The sequence below is a fragment of the Lithobates pipiens genome, unplaced genomic scaffold (genome assembly GCF_037356315.1).
Source record: "Lithobates pipiens isolate NorthernLeopardFrog02 unplaced genomic scaffold, aLitPip1_a1.2 Scaffold_55, whole genome shotgun sequence".
NCBI lineage: Eukaryota > Metazoa > Chordata > Amphibia > Anura > Ranidae > Lithobates > Lithobates pipiens.
The window spans coordinates 1,821,901-1,844,497 of record NW_027507877.1 but is presented as its reverse complement, the minus strand read 5'-3'; the positions used below and the strand labels follow the sequence as shown (position 1 = coordinate 1,844,497).

The 22,597-nt window shown below is 46.0% G+C and overlaps 1 protein-coding gene across 1 annotated transcript in view; it reads left to right on the top strand.

Moving 5' to 3' along the window:
* LOC143957710 (cytosolic phospholipase A2 gamma-like) overlaps positions 1–22,597 on the top strand; it is a 136,713-nt gene that overhangs the window by 39,521 nt on the left and 74,595 nt on the right. The window contains exons 7-8 of the mRNA XM_077467405.1: positions 2,858–2,998; positions 12,412–12,459. Of these exons, the coding sequence (XP_077323531.1) occupies positions 2,858–2,998; positions 12,412–12,459 (189 nt within the window). The remainder of the gene's footprint in view (positions 1–2,857; positions 2,999–12,411; positions 12,460–22,597) is intronic.

Below are 22,597 nucleotides of genomic sequence, written 5' to 3'. Positions count from 1 at the left end.
ATGAATTTAATTAAATTAATTTAATGCAGATGTGGATGGATACTGTTATAACCAAACCTCACAGGTGAACACCTATCAAGCATTACAATCATTCCTCATTCCTCGAAAAGTCATCGAAAAGTAATGAAAATGGATACATTTTAAGTTAAAAAACACAGTGTGAATGAGACAAAAAAAAATAAAAAAAATAGTAAAAAATATATCAACAAAGGAAAAAAAAAAAAGCCTCGCTCCACCGTTCCCAACTTCCTCCCACCTCAGCGCTATGGGTTTAAATTCCAAAAGTAAACAAAGTCAATAATCAAAAATATAAAAAAAATAGCACAATATATAATATAGCATATAGCAATAGATATACACTGTATAAAGGCCCATACACACGATCAGACTTTTTGACAACAAATGTCCGACGGACCTGTTTGATCGGACAATCCAACCATGTGTACGCTCCATCAGACAAATTTTTGTTTTTTCTTTGGACTTTGTGAGTTTACATTGTGTGTTGGGACACTAGGCTGGTGATCAGTGTGTAAAAAGCTGTAAAAAAAACAGCTCATACTCACTGATCACCGGCCAAGTACAGCAATCCGCTCTCCTCTCCTCACTGACAACTTCCGTGTGAGGAGAGGAGAGACGATCGCCTAGCAACTGACTCTATTTACATCACATGAAGGCTGTGATTGGACATAACAGTCGTGTGATCACGACGGCCAATCATAGAGCCCTCCTGCCGATCGGAGATGTGCCGTGTCCGAGTGACATGAGCGCATCGTAATCACGTGTGATCCCCCTCCTTCTGAGGGACGCTCCTGAACGTCCCCTCAGAAGGAGGAAGCACCTACCCGGATATATATATGCAGTGACCCGATGGGAAGTGGTTAACAAAATGTCTTGGACTGTCTACTTTCCAAAATGGGGTAATTTGGGGGATATTTGTGTCATCCTGGAATTTTAGGGCATCATGAACAGGATTGATCAATTTTCAGATATATATCCCAAAGTTTGTGGACTCTATAATTTTCCTACAGACTAAATAGTAGACACTGATTTGGCTTATTTTCACCAAAGAAATGGAGCAGAATACACGTTGGCCTAAATTTATGAAGAACAATTAATTTGCATTCATTTTATTTTTTTCAAACTTTTCAGTCTTTTTTCATTTATAAAAAAAAAAAAAAATGCAGAGGTGATTAACCACCTGACATCCGTGCTATGACTGAATGACGGCCACAGCACGGATGTGAATTCCCGGGAGGCCGTCGTATGATGGCTTCCCCTGTGCACGCTCCCTACAGGGCGCACGCGGAGTGCGCTGTGATCACCGAGTCAATGGAACTCAGGTGATAACTGATCCGAGTAAGGGGCCGGTCCTGGTCAGCCAATTGATCACATGATCAAAACAAAAGCTCGGTGGTCCTTTTTTTTCTCTTGATGCTGACAGCGGAGGAGAAAAAAAAAAAGCTGATCACTGGCTTATCTTAAAAGGGACATTGGTCCCGAAAAGGAAGAGGCAATTATGCCCCATTTATAGAGTCTAAAGCCTTGTACACACGGTTGGAGAATCCGTCGGAATGTGTCCTATCGGACCGTGTTGTCGGATAACCCGACTGTGTGTGGTATGCATCGGAATGTTTCCGTCGGAATATCCGTCGGACCCAATTTTCCAACTTGTTGGAAATATTTTCCAACCAACTGGTCCGATCGGACATACTCCGATCATGTGTAGAGAATTTTGATCGGACAAAGTGCCACGCATGCTCAGATCAAATTCCTACATCAAAGCTATTGGCTACTAGCCTGAACGTAGTCCCATCGTAACGAAATTATGTCATCACGTTCTGAACGATCGGATTTTTCAACAACTTAGTCCGACCGTGTGTATGCAACAGTTTCGGACAAAATCCGACGGACAAAATCCAACGGATTTGGTTGTCGAAATGTCCGACCGTGTGTACAGGGGCTAACAGTGCCCACAAGTGTCACCTATCAATGCCCACCAGTGGTGTCAATCAGTACCACCTAGAAGTGCTGCCTATCAGTGTAACCCATCAGTGCCCATCACTGCCACCCATCAGTGACCATCATTGTCACCCATCAGTGCCCATCAGTGCTGCCTCATCAGCGTACATCAATGACAGACAAAAATTACCCGTTATAAAATTTTAAAACAAAAATAAAAAAAATTTATTCGGTCTTCTTACATTTAAAAAAAATAAATTAAAATGTACAGGTGATTAAATACCACCAAAAGAAAGCTCTATTTGGGGGAAAAAATTATAAAAATTTAATTTGGGTACAGTGTTGTATGACCGCGCAATTGTCATTCAAAGTGCGACAGCCCTGAAATCTGAAAATTGGTCTGGATAGGAGGGGGGGGGGGGGGGGGTTTAAGTGCCCGGTAAGCAAGTGGTTAAATACCACCAAAAGAAAGCTCTATTTGTGTGAACAAAATAATAAAAATTTAGTTTGGGTACAGTGTTGTATGACCGCGCAATTGTCATTCAAAGCGTGACAGCGCTGAAAGCTGAAAATTGTCCTGGGCAGGAAAATAAAATTGTTTGTTCATTCAATAGAAATTTCCTATCTCGCTCTTTCCAATGTTCTCACCACTGCAGTCAAAAATGAACGTCAATTTGACCCCACCAACCATTAAAAAAATAAGATGAATTTTTCCCGAAAACAAAAAGTTCAGTATTCTTCTACTACATGCTTTACAGTTGCTGTTTTTTTTTTCTTGTCCTTGGTGAAGCTTGGAAGGACATTGCTTGCAATGAAGAGGGAATAGAGGTGACTCTTCGGTGTGTAGAGGTGACATCTCTGGATGGACAATAACTGGAGGAAAATCTTCTCATTTCAGAAGCTTGGTTTGAGTTCACTCCACACAAGTCCGGATTTCCTGCTTACGAAAGCTATATAAAGACTGAACTTCTGGGATGTAGGTTTCAAGGAGGACGGGTATTGGAGAAGCAGCCTGAACATGACTTGATTTATCTTCAAGGTGAGCCAAATCAGAAATGGTTATTTAACTAACGAAGGCAAAACACCCTACCTGTACAATTTATTATAGCACCAAATCAGAATAATTTCTGTAGCACTGACCCCTGAAGGAGCGGCTGATTTAATTGAGCTTACCGTTACCTTCTTCACCTCGTGTGTGTCTAGGGCAGTGATGGCAAACCTTGGCACCCCAGATGTTTTGTAACTACATTTCCCATGCTGCTCCACTACACCGCAGAGTGCATGAGCATCATGGGAAATGTAGTTCCAAAACATCTGGAGTGCCAAGGTTCGCCATCACTGGTCTAGGGGTTTCCCGAGGTTGATGGCCCAAGAACTGTAGAGACTGACGCCAGATCCGCTTAAAGGAATTTTTATTTGCAAACATAGTTAACAAACAGTCTCTCAACGTAGGGTTAGAGGGTTTAGGTAGGAAAGTCCAGGTTCTCTTAGTGCTAATTCAATTAGGAAAAGTCTCTCACATTAGGAAATCCAGAGGATAGCCACTCACATCTGGATCCTCACCCTTATCGGATAGTCCTTCTCTGGCCAGGCCTAGCAGCCAACAGGGTGTTTCAATCAGGCCAAATCTCTGCCGCAGACTTGCTGTAGAACACTTGAGTAAAACTGAAAGTTCGTAAAACACTTGGAGAACCCTTGTATGGTAACAGTATCTTGCAGCCAGTCCAGCGATACCACACGAGATCAGATTCACTTGGGGTCCTTCAACTTGTCCAGGCTCTCATTGAGAAGCCAATCTTTGCGTGGACTCCCGAAGAGTCCTCCCTTGGATACCTTCACAGTTGCTGGGCTTCTCCACAAACCGAGACGGCACCGGACCACCTCCGAATCCTTCTTTCAGTTTCTTTGCCTCGGGCTAACCAGCCCCGAGACCTGAAGTCGGGTGGATCCACACCCCAGGCCATGAGAGTCCTGGGAGCTGGTCAGGAGGACCAGGACCATCAGCCAGAAAGCACTTCTGGACCAGAATCCCGAAGCACGTGACGTCAGCCCCTTAAGTACCTTCTACAGAATGCACAGCAAGAGTGACACTCCCACTGGGCTGGTTCCGAGAGAAAGTAAACCCTTAATGCGCCCAACTAAACTGCGTTCTGGACCCTGCCAGGGATGACAGCGCCACTTATGGTCAGGCAGAACACCATGCAGTCCAGACAGACTGGTACTTAGGTCAAAACTTAGAGTAATTAAACCCAGAACCAAACTGCAGTTCCAGAAAAAGTTAAATGACTTTTCTTCAGGAGCCGGCACTACATTTCATTGCTATAGTATCTTTATAAATGATATAGGGTCTGGGATTTCTGTCTTTGCAGATGACACCAAGCTATGCAGTAAAATAACATCCTTACAGGATGTCTCCAATTTACAAGCTGATCTCAATGCTCTGTCTAATTGGGCGACTATGTGGCAGATGAGGTTTAATATTGACAAGTGTAAAGTTATGCACTTGGGGGCTAAGAATATGCATCATACATGATAGAGGGAGTACAACTGGGGGATCCATAGTGGAGAAGGATCTGGGGGTTTTGGTAGATCATAAGCTCAATAACATGCAATGCCAAGCTGCAGTTTCCAAAGAGAGCAAAGTCCTTTCCTGGTGCCTTCATGGCAGCATACATGTGATAGAGCTCCGCCTCCACTCCGCCTTCAGGACTAGTAAATATCATAAATTAAAGGGCATAGCCTCTCCCCCAACATTCTCCTTTTTTCCTCATACCTCTGGAACTGGTGAAGAGTAGCAATACATCCATACCTCTGCAGTCGGCAGCGTCCGCCGGGTTCAGCCTCTCCCGTGCGCAGTCCCAGTTCTTTGGCCGCTATTAGCGCTGATAAGACTGGGAACCCCTTCTGTGGATTTTTTGGGGTCTTGCAGAGTTTCCTCATAGGAACACAGTCTGCTGGTGTTTCAAACACAAACAAATGATTGGTGATTGGAGGATCAGCTTTTTCGGTTCCTTGGTCAGGTTCGAGTTTCTCTCTTTTATTCTTTAACATAAAAGGTGTATAGGTGAGTTCAGTTTTTAAATAGTTTTCATAGTGATGTGAAGGCAAAAAAAGTAATAGCTGCTGCATTTACATAAGAATGTAAAACTTGTCCCCTTTAAGATGTTTTGTTGAATGAATGAATGAATGAAATACTTATATAGCGCGCAATGCGAACTGAATCGCCTCTAGGCGCTGTGGCGAGCTTTGATCATCTGCTAAAAGAGGAAGGTCTTGAGTTTTTTCCTAAAAGCCAGGTGATTTTCTTCCAGGCGGATGTTGATTGGTAGAGCATTCCATAGCAGAGGCCCTTGGACAGCGAATCTCCGATCACCCTTGGATTTATACCGGGCTTTGGGCACGAGGAGGAGGTTTTTGTTGGCTGATCGAAGACTGCGGTTTGGTGTGTAATGATTTATTTTCTCCATTAGGTATTGCGGAGCTTCTCTATGCACGCATTTGTGGGTGAGGCAAAGGGTCTTGAACGTGATCCGATTTTTTACGGTTAGCCAATGTAAGCTCCTCAGTGAAGGAGAAATGGATTCCCAGGGTTTTTTTTCCTGTTATCAGCCTTGCCGCCGTGTTTTGGATCAGTTGTAATCGCGCAAGTTGATATTGTGGTAATCCTATGTAAAGCGAGTTTGCGTAGTCCAGTCCTGAATTAATGATTGTTCCAACTACCACTGCTTTGTCATTCTTTGGGATAAAAGGGATGAGTCTGCGAAGCATGCACAGCAGATGGTGAGATCGACTGACTACAGATCCTATTTGCGCATCCATTGACATTTGTGCGTCTAAAATAACCCCGAGACTCTTCGCTTTGGTCTTTGGGGAGATAGTCTGCCCAAAGACGGTTGGTGGAGACCAGGAGGTTTTGGTTGCGGGCTTATGATTTGGGTGTAAGATAAGAAGCTCTGTCTTTGATTGGTTCAGCTGGAGGGAGTTGGTGGTCATCCAGTCCTCTATTGATTTGAGGCAGTTTTCAAGTTGTTGTTGGTGATCTTTTTTTCCATTGATCCGGAAATAAAGTTGTGTGTCGTCAGCGTAAGAGTGGAAGCAGAGATCTGAGCATCTGATGATTTGAAGGAGTGGGCGAATGTAAATGTTGAAGATAACGGGTGACAACGGAGAGCCTTGAGGGACTCCGCAGGTGACTGCCCGAGTTTCGGAGAGGAATTTTCCTAGTTTCACTGTCTGTGACCGATTTCCTAGGAAGGACGCAAACCAATGGAGATCTATGTCTTGGACTCCGGCTACTTCTGTGAGGCGGACGAGTAGAGTATTGTGATCTACTGTATCAAACGCTGCACTTAGGTCTAGCAGTACGAGGAGACACGGCTCTCCGTCATCTGCTGCTTCGAGGGCGTCATCCCAAATCTTGAGGAGAGCTGTTTCTGTTCCATGACCCGGGCGGAAGCCTGATTGCAGCGGGTCCAGGAGTTTGTGAGTATCCAGGTGAAGTTGTAGCTGATGTACTACAGCTTTCTCCATGATCTTAGAAATGGTGTTGAGGCTTGTAATCGGCCTATGGTTGTTTGGATCCTGAGGGTCCAGGTTTGGTTTCTTGAGTAGAGGTTTGACAATGCCTTGTTTAAGGATGCTGGGAACAATCCCTTCGTGGAATGATCGGTTTATGAGGTGGGTTATGGTTGGAGCCACGATGTCGGAGCATTCTTTCAGTAGTTTTGTGGGGATGATGTCAATAGGTGAGGTACTGTCACGCAGTTTATTAATGATGTTTTTTGCGGTGTCTACGGTAATTGGGGATAGTGAAAATTTTGGCGGTTGCGATATGTTGGTGCGGACATCCTCTTTATGTTTTTGCTGGCTGAGGTTGGATGTTTTCTTCTGACAAATTGTTTCCCTGATGGTTTTGACTTTATCAATGAAAAAATCCGACAGTTTGTCACAGTAATCCTGGGATTCGCTTTCTGGGGGTTCTAGGCACACCGGATTCATTGATTGATTAACCAGTTTAAACAGTTCCCGTGGTTGGTTTGCGGCCGTTGAGATTGTATATGAGAAGTGGTCCTTTTTGGCTTTGAAGATTGCTTTCCGATAATTCTCTGTCAGACCTTTGTAGTTAAATAGGTTTTCCTTGGTGGGATTTCTTCTCCATGTTCTTTCCGCTCTTCTGCGTTCTTGCTTTAGTACGGAGAGGGAGCTATTAAACCATCCAGCATTTTTCTTCCTGATGAGAGCCCTGCGTTTTGGTGCTACCAAGTCTGCTGATTGCAGTAATGCCCTGTTCAGGGAGTTGAGTGTTTCCTCCGTAGAGTGGTTTAAGGTTATTGTAGATATTTTTTTGGACAGAGTGGTTTTGAAGGCTTCGGAGTACAGTTTTTTATGCGATCTGGTCCAGTGCGTTGTTACAGGTTTCCGTTTTGCGTTGGTGATGTTGGTAGCGATTTTGAATTTGATGGCGTGGTGATCCGTCCATGGCAGAGTTATGTTGTCGAGTATGTTGACGTCGATGTTCTGTTTGAAAATGAGGTCCAGGGTGTGTCCTGACCCATGCGTGGGAGTCTTTATCAGATGCTGTAGACCCAGTTCTTCTAGTTGATTGATGCAGGCAGTCGCGATGGGGTCTTTAGGCTCGTTTGCCCAAAGGTTGAAATCTCTGAGTGCCAGGAAATTTTTGAATTTTAGGGTGTGCATTGCAAAGGATTCCGTGAGGGGTGAAAGAAGATTGGACTTTGGTCCCGGTGGTCTGTAGCACAGTAGAATATGAGTGGTGTCATGGGGTGTTGGTTGAAAATGTAGCGTCAGGGTTTCCATAAAAGACACTGGGTTCTGAGCTGATGGTTTAGTGAGATCAAGGTGACCTTTAAAGATCACTGCTAGGCCTCCTCCTTTTTTCCCTATCCGGTGTTCGGTTATGATCCTGTAGTTTTCCGGCACCAATTCGGTGAGGATGGTGTTGCAGTCAGAGGTTAACCAGCTTTCGGTGATGAAGAGGCAGTCTACATTGTTCTCGATGATGAAGTCGTGTACTTCCAGTCTATGTTTGACTGCAGACCTGGCGTTAATCAAGGCGCAATCTAATTGTAGTGGTCGAGTAGATGTCTTCCTGTGGTTGGGAGCTGGTTGTCGTCCGGTTTTTAATAGTTGTTCTCTTTGAAGTATTTTTTGTATGGAAGATGGCAATGTGGTGTTGATGTTCCTTAGTCTGTGCAGAACTTCAGCTGAGTATTTGAAGTAGCACATGGTTTGTGGATGCTGTTGATGGTACTATGGGCCTAAGATGATGATCCTGATCAGGGTATTGATCCTGAGGTGGGGCTAGGTATCAGACTTGCCGCCGTGCTTGAGGCTATTAGCGCGCAAGTTGATCAGGGGATGCCTATATGGATGCGGAAGGAGTTGTTGTATTCGGTTGCTGGCTGTATTCGGTTGCTGGCTGTTCCAGCTGCCTTTACTTAAGGTTGAGGTCTCCGCTTAGAAAAGAAGTCTGGCTGTGATCTGGAATAGTTGTCCTAGGATAGCGTAAAAAATGGAAAGGAGGCCGGAGGTAGGGGTATGCTAACCTATGGTTGTTCCAGAGGAAGGCGAAAAACCCCCTGACAGTAGCAGCCAAATGCACCAGTGGGGCAAAAATTCCTTCCTGACCCCCGTAGGCGGTCGGACGGAGTCCCTGGAACAATCACTGGGGGGGGGGGGGGGGAGTGGAGGTGCGAGCTTACCTGGCTGCGGTTGTCCCCTTTAAACACTCTGGTTCCGGTGAATCTGGCTTGCTGTCAGCCTGATGTTTCTGCAAAGCTGTCTGGTTGCCCCTTGCAGTGGGATCTTTAAAATGGAGGGGAGGATGGAGGTTAGAGACTCCTGTCTTAACTCCTCTTTTCAACTCCTGGTTATTAACTCTCCACTTAGTTCAAAAAATCCACTTGTGTTCAGAAAATCCACATGCAAGCCACAATCAGGGAGCAAGCTCAAGGGGGAGTTTGTATAACTACCTTTATACACCTGTGAACAATTAACCCCTCCCCTATTTTGGCAGGAAGAAAGAGGGAAAAAAAAAAATGCTGTTTAAAAAGTGTCAGAAAAAAAGGTCTTTTAAAAACTGCTAGCAAATGTATCAAATAAAGGAGGGGAGAAAATAAAACACCCCCAAAAACAACACTTGCAAGCAGAAGCAGTCAAGCAGAAGCAGTCAAAGCACAACTCCTGGTTATTAACTCTCCACTTAGTTCAAAAAATCCACTTGTGTTCAGAAAATCCACATGCAAGCCATAATCAGGTGAGCAAGCTGTTCCCGGTTCGCGCATGCTCGACCCGGGCATTGTATCCTCTTTTTATTAAAAGCTTTATTGTGCCTTAGGCCGCGTACACACGCGGGGACTGTTCGCTCAACTTTGTTTGTCAAACAGTTTCCGAAACAGTCCGCTCAAAATTAGCATGAACAGACTTGCCTACACACGACGAACGAACAGTCCGCTGAAACCTAGCGCGATGACGTATACAGCACGTACGACGGGACGAGAAATTCGACGTCCAATACACTGCAATGCAACCTTCGCCGTGAAAATCCTTTCTGAGCATGTGCGCAACTTAGTTTGACGAACAAGCCTACACACGAGGGGACTGTCCGCTGAAACAAAGTTTCAGCGGACAGTTTTTCGGAAATTCCGAAAAACTTGGTTCAGCAGACTGTCCGCTGAAACTGTCCGCTGAAGCCCACACACGAGCGGACTGTCCGCTGAAACACTGTTCAGCGTACAAAGTTGAGCGAACAGTCCCCGCGTGTGTACGCGGCCTTAGATTAGGGTTCCTACCGTGTTCTTAGTTTATTTTCTCTCCCCACTCACAGTACGAGCGGTGGGGAGAGAGGGAGTACGGTGGCGTCTCTCCTGTACGATCACGGTGTGTTCTGGGTCTCTGTGCGCCTGCGCCGCCCGGGATACACGGCGGCCCGCTGTTGTCCATGGGATCATCTGGTAAACGCTACTGCCCATGCATGCGCACAGGTGCACGTGACGGTAATGCCTCGGCCGCCATCTTTGTTGAGGGAAAAATGTCTCCCTTTTTCCCTAGATTGCTAAGAGAGGGTTGGTTGCGATTGATTAATTGATTAGGCGATTCCCACCCTCTCTTTCTTTAAATATTGGCTCATTTTGGAGCTCAGCTCTGCTCGCCTTAGCCAGTGTGTGCCCTGCAGCTCAGACATTTTTTTCTAGCTTTTAATTACTTTGCTGGTATGTGATTTGTTTGATTTTTGTTCTCTTTTGGGTTCTATTCTGTTTCTTTTCCTATTTTTACTGCTGATCCTCCTGCCCATTTCACGATGAGCCATTTGTCTCACAGTCAAGATCCTCTTGTATCCAATAGGTATGGGACCACCTATACGTGAGTATTAAAAAAAAAAAAAAAAAAAAAAAAAGCGCGCCACTTTTAAACAAACCCTGTTTGTTGCATCCCTGTTCCTGCCAAGCGGTCCAGAAAGTCTTCAAGACGCTATGATAATGGTGACAGCTCTGAGCGAGAGCCACGTTCTTCATGTCATAAGTCTTCCAGGAGATCTGGGTCTAGAAGACTTCATCACTCTCCCTCACCCCCATATAGAGGGTTAAACAAGAAGTGTTGGGCATGTGGCGCTGTACCACTCTCTGATAAATTGGTCTGTAAGGACAGTTTCAGGGACTAAGCAGCCAATCGAGAGCTAGAAAGCCGGCAGGTGATAGATCTGCTCATGTAACTTCTCAGGCTGTTCAGGCTCAAGGCCTAGACCCCGACACTCCGGGTTCTTCATCGGGGAGTAACCTGATACCTACTTCAGGAAGCACAACCAGACACTCTTCCCCTGAGGATCCTTCTTGAGAGTCGGAGGAAACTGAACCATCGGCTTTCAGTTTTTTCCTTGGTCCAACCATTTGATGAGGCAATCTAGCCGCAGGAGCAGCCTGCAGACCTGCCATTGCATTGATGTCCATTTCCAATGCCATTAGGTCATGGACAGAGAACATTGAGGCAGCCCTAAGCCAGGATGCCCCCAAGGATGATATAGTGAAGGCTCTGAAGGAGCATAAGTGGGCAGTAGATTTTGTGGGGGAAGCAGCTATTGATACGGTCCGCTGTTCAGCCAACTCAATGATTCACTCAGTCATGGCAAAAAGGGCCCTATGGCTGAAGCCATGGACTGCTGATCGTGCATCCAAAACAAAATTGGTGCAAGATTCTGTTTGATGGAAAATTCCTCTTCAGAGGAAGGCCAGATAAAGCAATTTCCCGAGTAACAGGAGGAAAGTCTGGCTTGCTTCCTCAGGACAGGAGGGTCTGTTGAACAAGAAATTATGCATCTTGCTTCTGACAGTCAAGCTCCAGAGATTTTAGGCAAACTCCTCCCTTTTAAGGGCAAGAGGTCATGACAAGGCACTCAGTCTTCCTTTCTGGGTGCCAGAAAAAACAAGACTCTCAAGTACTCTGAGTACTTGTATTTAGGCAAATGCTCCCGATGCCTGACCCGATATTTTTTGTATGAAGAGGCGGCTCCCGGAAGTCAGTGGGTGGAGCAGAAAGTGAGTCCTGGCAGTGGAGAGCGAGTCCTGGGCTGGCGGCAGCAAAAAGGTAAGCTGTCCGGAGGCAGGGGTGTGGGTCGCACTCGCAGCCATCAGAATCGGTGACCCAGGCCTTCACATTAGTTAACAGAAGTGACAGCACCGGTCTTTGTCAGAGATTGAACAGCGCAATGCCCATCCTGGCACACCGTGCACTCGGCCTCAGTAAGCTAGCAGTCACACGGCGTTAACTATATGAGCTGGGTGTAAGAAGATGTCCGCTGCTGCCTTCTAACTGCTTGCTTACTGAGGCCAAGTGCAGGGTGTACCAAGATAGGCGTCGCTGAACTTGTATACTCGAAAGTTTAATCTTTGACTGCCATGGATTGTCTTTCTCATCATTTCATTGCCACTGCCTGCCCATCAGTTGCACCTAGTATTCCCCATAAGTGCCACCTATCAGTGCCCATAAATGCCACCGATCAGAGCCAGCATATCAGTGCCCACAAGTACCACCTATCAGTGCTCATAAATGCCACTTATCAGGGCTAGCATATCAGTGCCGCCTACCAGTGCCGCCTACCAGTGCCGCCTACCAGTGCCGCCTACCAGTGCCAACTCTGGGTGCTCATCAGTGCTACTGTCACATAACATTAAAAAAAAAAAAAGTATCGGCAATCGGTATCGGCGAGTACTTGAAAAAAAGTGGTATCGGTGCAACCCTAGGGTACAGTGTTGCATGACTGAGTAATTGTCATTAAAAGTGTGAAAGGAATGAAAGCTGAAAATTGGCCTGGTTAGGAAGGGGGATTTAAGTGCCCAGTGGGCAAGTGGTTAAAAAATACTATACATTAATTTTCAATTCATAACTGCAATCCTCATTATATTCAGCACTAACTCAGTCTTTTTTTTTTCTCTGCAGGATTGTGGGGCAGTGCACCCGCTGATTGGGTTTGGTCAGTCTCTCATGGTAGGTGTTCAAAATTTACTGGTTAAATCTCCCGTACAAGAAGGGATTCCCAGCTTGACAAACCACACAGCCAACCCTAACTAATTAATGCAGCAATTATTATTAATAATAATAATAATAATAATAGTAAAAACAAACAACTAAAATCTCTATGCCAGCTTTAAGGCACACTTTGCCTTCAAACCAGCATCAATTCTTCTAGGTAGACTTGCACACAGTTTTTGAAGGAACTCGTCAGGTAGGTTGTTTCTATGTACATCTTGGAGAACTAAGCACGGATCTTCTGTGGATGTCGGCCGCCTCCAGTCCTTCTGTCACTTCATATCATCCTAGACAGACTCCATGAAGTTGACGGCAGAACTCTGAGGGGGGGGGGGGGGGGGCAAACCGTCGCTTTCAGGACTGTTTGTTTTTCTTAATGCCGCGTACACACGACCGGACTTTCTGACAGCAAAGGTCCGACGGAACGAGTCCGTCGGACAATTCGATCGTGTGTGGGCTCCATCGGACCTTTGCTTGCCAAAAATCTGCCGGACTTTAGAAATAGAACACGTTTTAAATTTTTACACCAGAACTCCGCCGGACCTAGTTCCTACCGAGAAATCCGCTCGTGTGTGTGCTAGTCCGACGGACAAAAACCGACGCGAGGGCAGCTATTGGCTACTGGCTATGAACTTCCTTATTCTAGTCCGGTCGTACGTCATCACGTTCCAATCCGTCGGACTTTGGTGTGATCGTGTGTGGCCAAGTCTGTTCATTCGGAAAGTCCGTCGGACCTATTCCCTCGAAAAGTCCGTCGGACCTAGTCCCTCGAAAAGTCCGTCGGACCTAGTCCCTCGAAAAGTCCGTCGGACCTAGTCCCTCGAAAAGTCCGTCGGACCTAGTCCCTCGAAAAGTCCGTCGGACCTAGTCCCTCGAAAAGTCCGGTCGTGTGTACACGGCATTACATTCACAAAAGCTGTCTGTTTGGGGTGGTTGCCCTGCTGCAGAATAAATTAGGTGCCAATCACACACCTCCTTGATGTTAAGAAAAAAAAAGAAAAGTGCATTTTGGGACTTTAACCCCTTCCCGCCGAGCGTACGCAGATCTGCGTACTCAGCTTCCGGGGGGTATACCGTGCGGTACCGTTTTCTTCAGCAGGCAATTGGCTTTCCAGCCATAAGAACCGAAGTGGCTAAAAGCCGCTCGGCTGTTATGCCGGAGGAGCGGGAGGGGACATCCCCCCTTCCCGCCACCTCCTGCCGCTGTTTCACGTTCCGCTGCCTCCGGCCGCTGGGGAGGAACTGGAACAAGGCCGCAATCGGCTTCGTTCCAGTCTCCTCATAGTAAACACAGAAGCGACGTCATGACGTCACTTCCCGTTTACTTGGCTGCCAATGGCGCCGGTTTTAAAAAAATATATACAGTATTCAGAATCACCGTTTTCGGCGATCTGAATACGTTGAAGTGTAAAGGAGGGGTGGGGGGTCTTTTAGACCCCCAATCCATCCATAAAGAGTACCTGTCACCACCTATTACTGTCACAAGGGATGTTTACATTCCTTGTGACAGCAATAAAAGTGATCATTTTTTTTTTTTAAACAATTTAGTCATTTTAAAGCTTGCGAAGCAAAGAAAACGCATACGGAAGTCGCGCCCGCGTATGTAAACGGTGTTCAAATCACACATGTGAGGTATCGCCGCGATCGTCAGAGCGAGAGCAATAATTCTAGCACTAGACCTCCTCTGTAACGCTAACCTGGTAACCGTAAAAAAAATTTAAAGCGTCGCCTATTGAGATTTTTAGGTACCGTACTTTGTCGTCAATCCACGAGTGCGTGCGATTATCAAGTGTGACATGTTTGGTATCTATTTACTCGGCGTAACATTATCTTTCACATTATGCAAAAAAATTGGGCTAATTTTACTGTTTTTTTATTTTTTTAATTCATGATTCAAGTGTCCCTTTTCCCAAAAAGTTGCGTTTAAAACACAGCTGCGCAAATACCGTGTGACATAAAATATTGCAACAATCGCCGTTTTATAGTCTAGAGTCTCTGCTAAAAAAAATATATATAATGTTTGGGGGTTCCAAGTAATTTTCGAGCAAAAAATATGGATTTTAACTTGTAAACACCAAATGCCAAAAATAGGCTTAGTCATGAAAGGGTTAAATGAGGCCAGCGTCAAAGGGACGCCAGCCTCCATCCCTATCAATAGTTTCTAAGTGGAGGGGAGAGAGAGAGATGGGACTTTGAGTGAAGCACATGGCAGTAAATGGATAAGTCAAGTGACTGGGAAAATTAAATTTATTTATGTTTTACAGTTCATACATTGTTAACAATCAAGCCTCGAAAAAACACTTGGGGCATCAAGCCTCTACACAATGAACCGCAGATCAAACATATGTAGAATACAGAATAAATCACAGTCCAATAAATAAGTGTACATTGATGCAGAAAAAAATAAATAGCAAGTAGTACATGTATATAATACAGTAATGTAGTAATTAGAGGTAGAAATAATCAAAGGACCTTAGTAGATAGATGAAATAACCAAATGGCCAAAATAAAAATGTGTAGCTACGGATAAAATTCTAATTATGTAGAAGCGTAATATTCCATGATTACAATAAAAAAGGGATGATTAAAATTCAAGGCTCGACGCGTTTCACGGCGCTGTAGCCGCTCATCAGGAGCAAGTACCATGGAATAAATCTAAAAAAAATGAAAAATAGTAAAAAATAGAGAAATAATAAGACAAAAAAAAAATAAACTAAAAATAGGTATTGGTCCATATTTGAAAATGTTTTTGTATGAAATTTAGAAAAAAAGGGCTGTGCGTTCCAACTTACATCTGCATCAACGCACCATCTGGGTGGCATCAGGGATCGCCGAAGAACGGCAAGGCGAAACGTCCAGGCAATGCGGTAGACTGTAGGCATGATTGCAACCGCCACAAGCAGGTGAGTGCAGTAAATGTAGAGTGAAAAAAAAAAAAATATATATATATAAAAAAAAAACCCTAAGGGGACCTATGTAAGAAAATAAAAAAAATAGAATGAGTGTACAAACATATAAAATAGTATATGAGCATGTGTTAAAATAGTGATATATTAATAGTGATATATGAACAAAAGGTGGCCATAGGTTGAGGTGCAATAAATATGATAAGGTGAGAAAATGGGTGAGTACGAAATCAAAAAAAAAAGAGAAAAAAAAAAACACTCAAAAACAAATTAACCAGAATACAATAAATAAAAAGGGAGAGGAAGGAACAGGTAAAAATAAAAAAAAATTTAAATAAAATAAAAGATAAAACGTAATAACCAAATAATAAAGAAATAGACTGTAAAAAAAAAAGAAAAAAGGGAGAAAAGACCATGTTGTATACCTATGCGAACTGGGAAGGACCTCCTTGATGTTATGGCATGATGGATAAATATCTGTCTGTATCTCATCATTGAGGACACCATTGAGGAGTGTAGACGCAGTGATCAGCCAAGGAGACATAACGCAGCAGATTAAAAGGCACATCATGCTTACTTCTCTTCCATGTCGAAGGATGTCCAGCACTGCCATCAGCACAGAACTGGTGGAAACCAGTGGGACCCAGGTACCCCCCATCTACTGTCCATAGAAGTCTGGGCAGAAGTGGTCTTCATGGATGAATTGCAGCCAAAAAGCCAAACCTCCGACATGGAAAACACGGCTAAGTGACTCAACTGTCCAGGAAAACATAGGAACTGGGGTGCAGAAAAGTGACAGCGGGTGCCCTGGACTGATGAATCACAATGAGAAATATTTGGCTGTAGCAGGAGGCAGTTTGTTGGGGGAAGAACTGGAGAGCCCTACAATAATGAGTGCCTGCAGCTAACTGCGAAGCATGGGGGAGGTTCAATGCAAGTTTGGGGTTGCAAATGGAGTTGGATATTTGGTCAGGATCAATGGTGTCCTCAATTCTGATAAATGCAGCCAGATGCTGCACTTCTCCATCATGCTATACCATCAGGGAGGTGTGTGACTGGCACCTAATTTATTCTGCAGCAAGACAACCATCTTAAATATACAGCCGATGTCATTAATGACTATATTCAGTGTAAAGAAGAACAAGGAGTCCTGGAAGTGATGGTTTGGCCCCTACGGAGCCCTGATCTCACCATCATGAAGTCTGTCTGGGATGACATAAAGAGAAAGAAGGACTGAAGGCAGCCTTCTGTGCTTAGTTCTCCGAGATGTATATAGAACGACCGACCTGCTGAGTTCCTTCAAAAACTGTGTGCAAGTCTACCTAGAACAGGGATATGCAATTAGCGGACCTCCAGCTGTTGGAAAACGACAAGTCCCATCATGCCTCTGCCAATAGGTGTCATGCTTGTGGCTGTCAGAGTCTTCCTATGCCTCATGGGACTTCTGCAACAGCTGGAGGTCCGCTAATTGCATATCCCTGACCTAGAAGAAGGAAAAGGTGGGGGGGGGTACCCAGAATATTGATTGGATTTAGATTTCTCTTTTCTTCATTTACTTTTTGTTTTACTAATTGATAAAAAAATAAACTATTAACACTTTGATTTCTGAAAGCATTCTTCATTTACAGCATCACACCTACCTAATGACTCAATTTACAGTCAAATATATATATTTTTTAAATTATGGTTATTTTCAGCCACTGACGTTTGATTATGACAGTCACACGGCTGAAATAAAGAGCCATATGTAGGTGGGTGCAGTTCATCCTACTTGCTCTAGGTGGAGCTAGTTATTGTGCTGCTGTGTCGGAGAGTGTAGGTCGGGGAGAAACATTTTTCCTCTGTAGGCTTCGTAGGAGTTATCAGGGGAGCAGTGGTCCGTTTTCGGCACTGTAACACTGGATGACTTCAGCGGCCATCTTTAGTGTTGGCAATGCTAATAAATAGCAGTTCCCTATTGCATTTGGCACCCATTCTGCGAGGGGCTAGTGTAGGAAGAGGAACCATGCTTGTCAGGGGCAGTGATTTGGCATCAGGGAAAGGTTCCTGCTTGAGGAGGGAAAGATTATGGACAGAGCTGCAAGCTTCACTGTCCACCGCCTGGAAGACTAAACTTCTAAGCCTCGGCAAGTCTCCTCAAGAGCCGTTAGTGCCACCAATTCACTAGTTGGCCACACCTCTTACAGCGCCCGGCAATGACGGCCCAGCCATGTGAGTAGGGTTGCCACCTTTTCTTCAAGCCAAACCCGAACACTTTAGCGGGTCACAGCTAAAAAAAAAAAAATGAAGGTGGAATGCTGTGGACTGTGGTGTAAAGAAGAACATTTCTGTAAGGTCGTTTCTGCTCACCAAACCTCCCACTTACATCTGAGCTCCCAAATATCACCTTAACCACTTGCCGCCCGCCCTATAACAGAAACACGGCGGCATAATGGTTTCAAAATCCTGACCAGACGTCATATCACGTGATCAGGATTTTGAGCCGCTGCGCGCCCCCGGGGGCTCGCGTCGCGGCGATTGTTGTTGCGAGGTGTCAGTCTGACCCCCGGCAACTACGATCTCGGTAAAGAGTCTCCGACGGAGACTCTTTACCACGTGATCAGCCGTGTCCAATCACAGCTGATCAGTGTAAATAGGAAGAGCCGGTGATCGGCTTTTCCTCACTCGCGTCTGTCAGACGCGAGTAGAGGAGAGCCGATCGGCTGCTCCTCTGACAGGGGGGGTCTGTGCTGATCGATTATCAGCACAGCCCCCTCAAGGATGCCCACACTGGACCACCAGGGATGCCCAGCACAAGGTATGCCACCCTAGACCACCAGGGATTCCAGTCAGTGCCCACAATGGATGCCAATCATTGCCCACAATGGGCATCACTGATTGGCATGCATTATTGTTTGGCACTGTATGGTATGGCGGCAAGTGGTTAAGGTGTATGGCATCCATTAGTACAGTATAATACAATACAATGCCACCTATCAGTGCCCATCTGTGTTGCCTATCAGTGCCCATCTGTGCCACCTATCCATGCCCATCTGTACCACTTATCGATGTCCATCCATACCACCTATCCATGCCAATCCTTGCCACCTATCAGTGCCCCCTATCAGTGCCCCCATCAGTGCCCCCATCAGTGCCCCCTATCAGTGCCCATCCGTGTCACCCATCAGTGCCCCCTATCAGTGCCCCCTATCAGTGCCCCCTATCAGTGCCCCCTATCAGTGCCCATCCGTGTCACCCATCAGTGCCCCCTATCAGTGCCCCCTATCAGTGCCCCCTATCAGTGCCCATCCGTGTCACCCATTAGTGCCCCTTATCAGTGCCCCCTATCAGTGCCCCCTATCAGTGCCCATCCGTGTCACCCATCAGTGCCCCCTATCAATGCCCCCTATCAATGCCCCCTATCAGTGTCCATGAATGCCACTTCATCAGTGCCACTTCATTGGTGCCACCTCATCGGTGCCCATCAGTGCCGCCTTATCAGTGCCCATCAGTGAAGGAGAAAACATATTTATTTACAAAGTTTTGAAACTGAAACAAAAAAAAAAACGTTTTTTTTCAAAATTTCTGTATTTTTTTATTTGTTTAGCAAAAAAAATAAAAAAACCCAGAGGTGATCAAATGCTACCAAAAGAAAGCTCTATTTGTGGGAAAAAAAATTATAAAAATATCATCTGGGTACAGTGTAGCATGTCCGCGCAATTGTCATTCAAAGTGCGACAGCGCAGAAAGCTCAAAATTGGTCTGGGCAGGAAGGTGTTTAAGTGCCCCCCCGGTATTGAGGTGGTTAAATCAGAGTCAACAGGGCATCCCTTACATCTTATTCTTCCTTACCTTAATAAATTAACTTGCTCGGAGGCAAGAGAGAGAAGGGAGGGTGGTGGGAAGCTTCAGTCTCAGACATTAGATGGTGAGCTCACTCACCCGAGGATGGAGGCTCGGGTATTGACACCATCCACGATGTATCTGCCGGTTGCTGAACTTCAGATTCCCAGCCCACGCATCCCTTTCCTGAGGGCCGCAACACCAGGGATTGGAGAGTGCGTGCGTGGGCAGACAGAGGGGCGGGAGGAGGAGGAGCAAACCAAGCCCTCTCTCCTCTCCCGTCCATGTGTGGGAATGGGTCATGTGCACACCCCTATGCACTTGGCAGTTGTGGTATTCGGTTACTTGGGGAGCCAGAGTCCATAATGAATATTGTGTCCGGGTTTCAGGAGGTCTGAAACACACGGTTCAAAACCCGAACTGCCCGGGTGAATCCCGGACAGGTGGCAACCTTACATGTGGGACTTATGCAATACTGAGAGTTACTGTAAGCCACTAATGTTATTGTAAATTTACTCGTACCAGAATTACTGATTTCTGCTTTAAGAGTATTTGGAACTGTTTCGGCAAGTGTTCCGCAGTTACTAGCAGTGCTAGCAATCGCAGATTACTGTTGCCTCGTTGGCCGCCTTCCCATATTCAGGAGTTCGATCACCCTGGTACACGGGCACCGTGCCGGGAAATGTAAACTGATGCTCAGTGTATATTTTAAAGAAGTACCTTGTGCAATAAACAACCTGTCTGGTTTTCAAAGAGAGAATTTTGTTACTTTTTAAGGGTTCCAATTTGTAACCAGCCTGTGACTTTGCCTAGTATAAACCACAGATTAATTCAAAATACCCATATCTTGAAACCTCCCACCCCCCTGACTTTTTTCTCACACCACTCCCCTCCCCCCTTACTTCTCATGCTGGGTTCTGTTCAAAATACATACCTGCCCAGAAGATCCAATCGCTGTCCTGCAGTGATCGGCTACTCAAGTTGCCTGCCATCTTGGTGCTCCTCAGCCAGCTTCCTCTTCAGGGTTCAGGCTAGACTCCGACCGATATGGGTTTTTCTGCGGCCGAAATCACGGCGGCTGATGGCCGATATATGATGCCGATTTTTTTGGGCCGATATGTTATGCCGCGTACACACGTAGCCGACTATCTGACGGACTTAGTCTGGCAGACTTCCCGCCAGACTGTCCGTCGGACTTTCCGAACGGGCTACTTGCCCACACACGGCACTTTTTCAGCAGACTAATACGGCGTACTAAGTCCGCCGTACTATCCGCCCTACTTTTAAAATGAACGGACTCGCCCACGCACACGGAGGAAAGTCTGCTCATTTCGAGCACGTCTCCAGGTAGGCGGGGCCAGCGACGTCTCCTTCGCAGGCCCCGCCTACCTGGTATGGACTTAAAGGGGAACCCCAACGCCGAAAAAAATGGGGGTGGGGGTCCCCCCAGATCCACATCAGACCCTTGTCCGAGCATGCTACCCGGCCGGCCAGGAAAGGGGGGGGATGAGCGAGCGCCCCCCCTCCTGAGCCGTACCAGGCCGCGTGCGCTCAACATGGGGGGTGCCTTGGGGAAGGGGGGGCCGCGCGGCCCCCCCACCCCAAAGCACCTTGTCCCCATGTTGATGAGGACAAGGGCCTCTTCCCGACAACCCTTCGCGCGGCCCCTCCTTCCCCAAGGCACCCCCCATGTTGAGGGCACGCGGCCTGGTACGGCTCGGGGGGGGCACTCGCTCGCCCCCCCTTTCCTGGCCGACCGACTAGCGTGCTCGGACAAGGGTCTGATGTGGACCTGGGGGGACCCCCACGCAGATTTTTTTCGGCGTTGGGGTTCCCCTTTAAGTCCATACCAGGTGGCGGGGCCAGCGACGTCTCCTTCGCAGGCCCCGCCTACCTGGAGACCCGGTCGAAATGAGCGGACTTTTCTCCAGGCGGGAAAAGTCCGCTCATTTCAATAGTACGGTGGACTGGCACACACACGGCCGGATTGTCCGCTGAAATGCGAGTCCGGCGGGAAGATTGGAGTGCAAAACTACTTTCTAAGTCCACCGTACTTTCGGGTCAAAAAAGTATGCCGGAGGCTACACACGGGGGGATTGTGCGGCGGACTTCAGTTTGCCGGACTTTTCCACCCGATTGTTTGATCGTGTGTACGTGGCATTAGGCTGATTTTTTTATTTTATTTTTCTTCCCCCCCTCCCCTTTATCTCATAAACTCTAAGCCCTTGTACACACGGTCGGAGATTCAGACGGAATGTTTCCTATCGGACCGTTTTGTCGGATATTCCGACTGTGTGTGGTCTGCATCGGACTGTTTCCATCAGAATATCCGACGGACAAAGTGCCACGCATGCTCAGATCAAATTCCTAGACCAAAGCTATTGGCTACTAGCCTGAACATAGTCCCATCGTAACGAAATAACATCATCACGTTATGTACAATCGTATTTTCCTTCAACTGAGTCCGACCATGTGTATGCAACATCACTTCCGGACCTCTTCCGGAATTAATCCGTCTGAATAACTCCGACGGATTTGGTTGTCGGAATCTCCGACCGTGTGTACAAGGGCTTACAGACACCTTTCCCACTGGGGTGTTTTTCATGCGCTTTTGGGCTAAAAATAGCCCCTGTAAAGCGCCTGCAAAACGGCTCCCCTGCAGTCTGTGTGAAAGCCCCGAGTGCTGTCACACCGAGGCGATGCGCTGGCAGGATGTTAAAAAAAAAGTCATGCAAGCAGCACCTTTGGAGCGGTGTATACCCCTCCCCCAGCACTCCTGCCCATTGATATGAATGGGCACCGCTGCCGAAGCACATGCAATGCGCTTTGGCAGCGGCGCTTCACGTGGCGCATTTAACCCCTTCCTCGGCTGCTAGCTGCGTTATATGCACCCCACTAGCAGCCGAATAGTGGCGCTAAAATGACGGTAAAGCGCCGCTAAAACTAGCAGCGTTTTACCGTATGTGAAAGCCGCCTTCATAAGTGATACAGAAAATGTCTTACTATTAAACATTTATTAAACAAAACAAACCTCCAATCAGTTTACTTGTATGTACAATTTAGATTAAAAAGAAAAAAAAACAAAAAAACAAAACTATATATTAAATATTAAATAAAAACAGGTAATCAATTTTGAATGAAAAAAAAAAAGGCTAACTTTACTGTTTTTTTTGTTTGTTTGTTTTTTTAAATCGTTAGCGTATTTTTTTTCCAAAAAAATTGCATTTGAAAGATCTCTGCGCGAATACCATGTGACATAAAATATTGCAGCAACTGCTATTTTATTCCCTAGGATCTCTGCCAAAATAATATATATAATTTTTTGGGGGTTCCAAGTGATTTCCTGGCAGAAAATACGGGATTTTTAC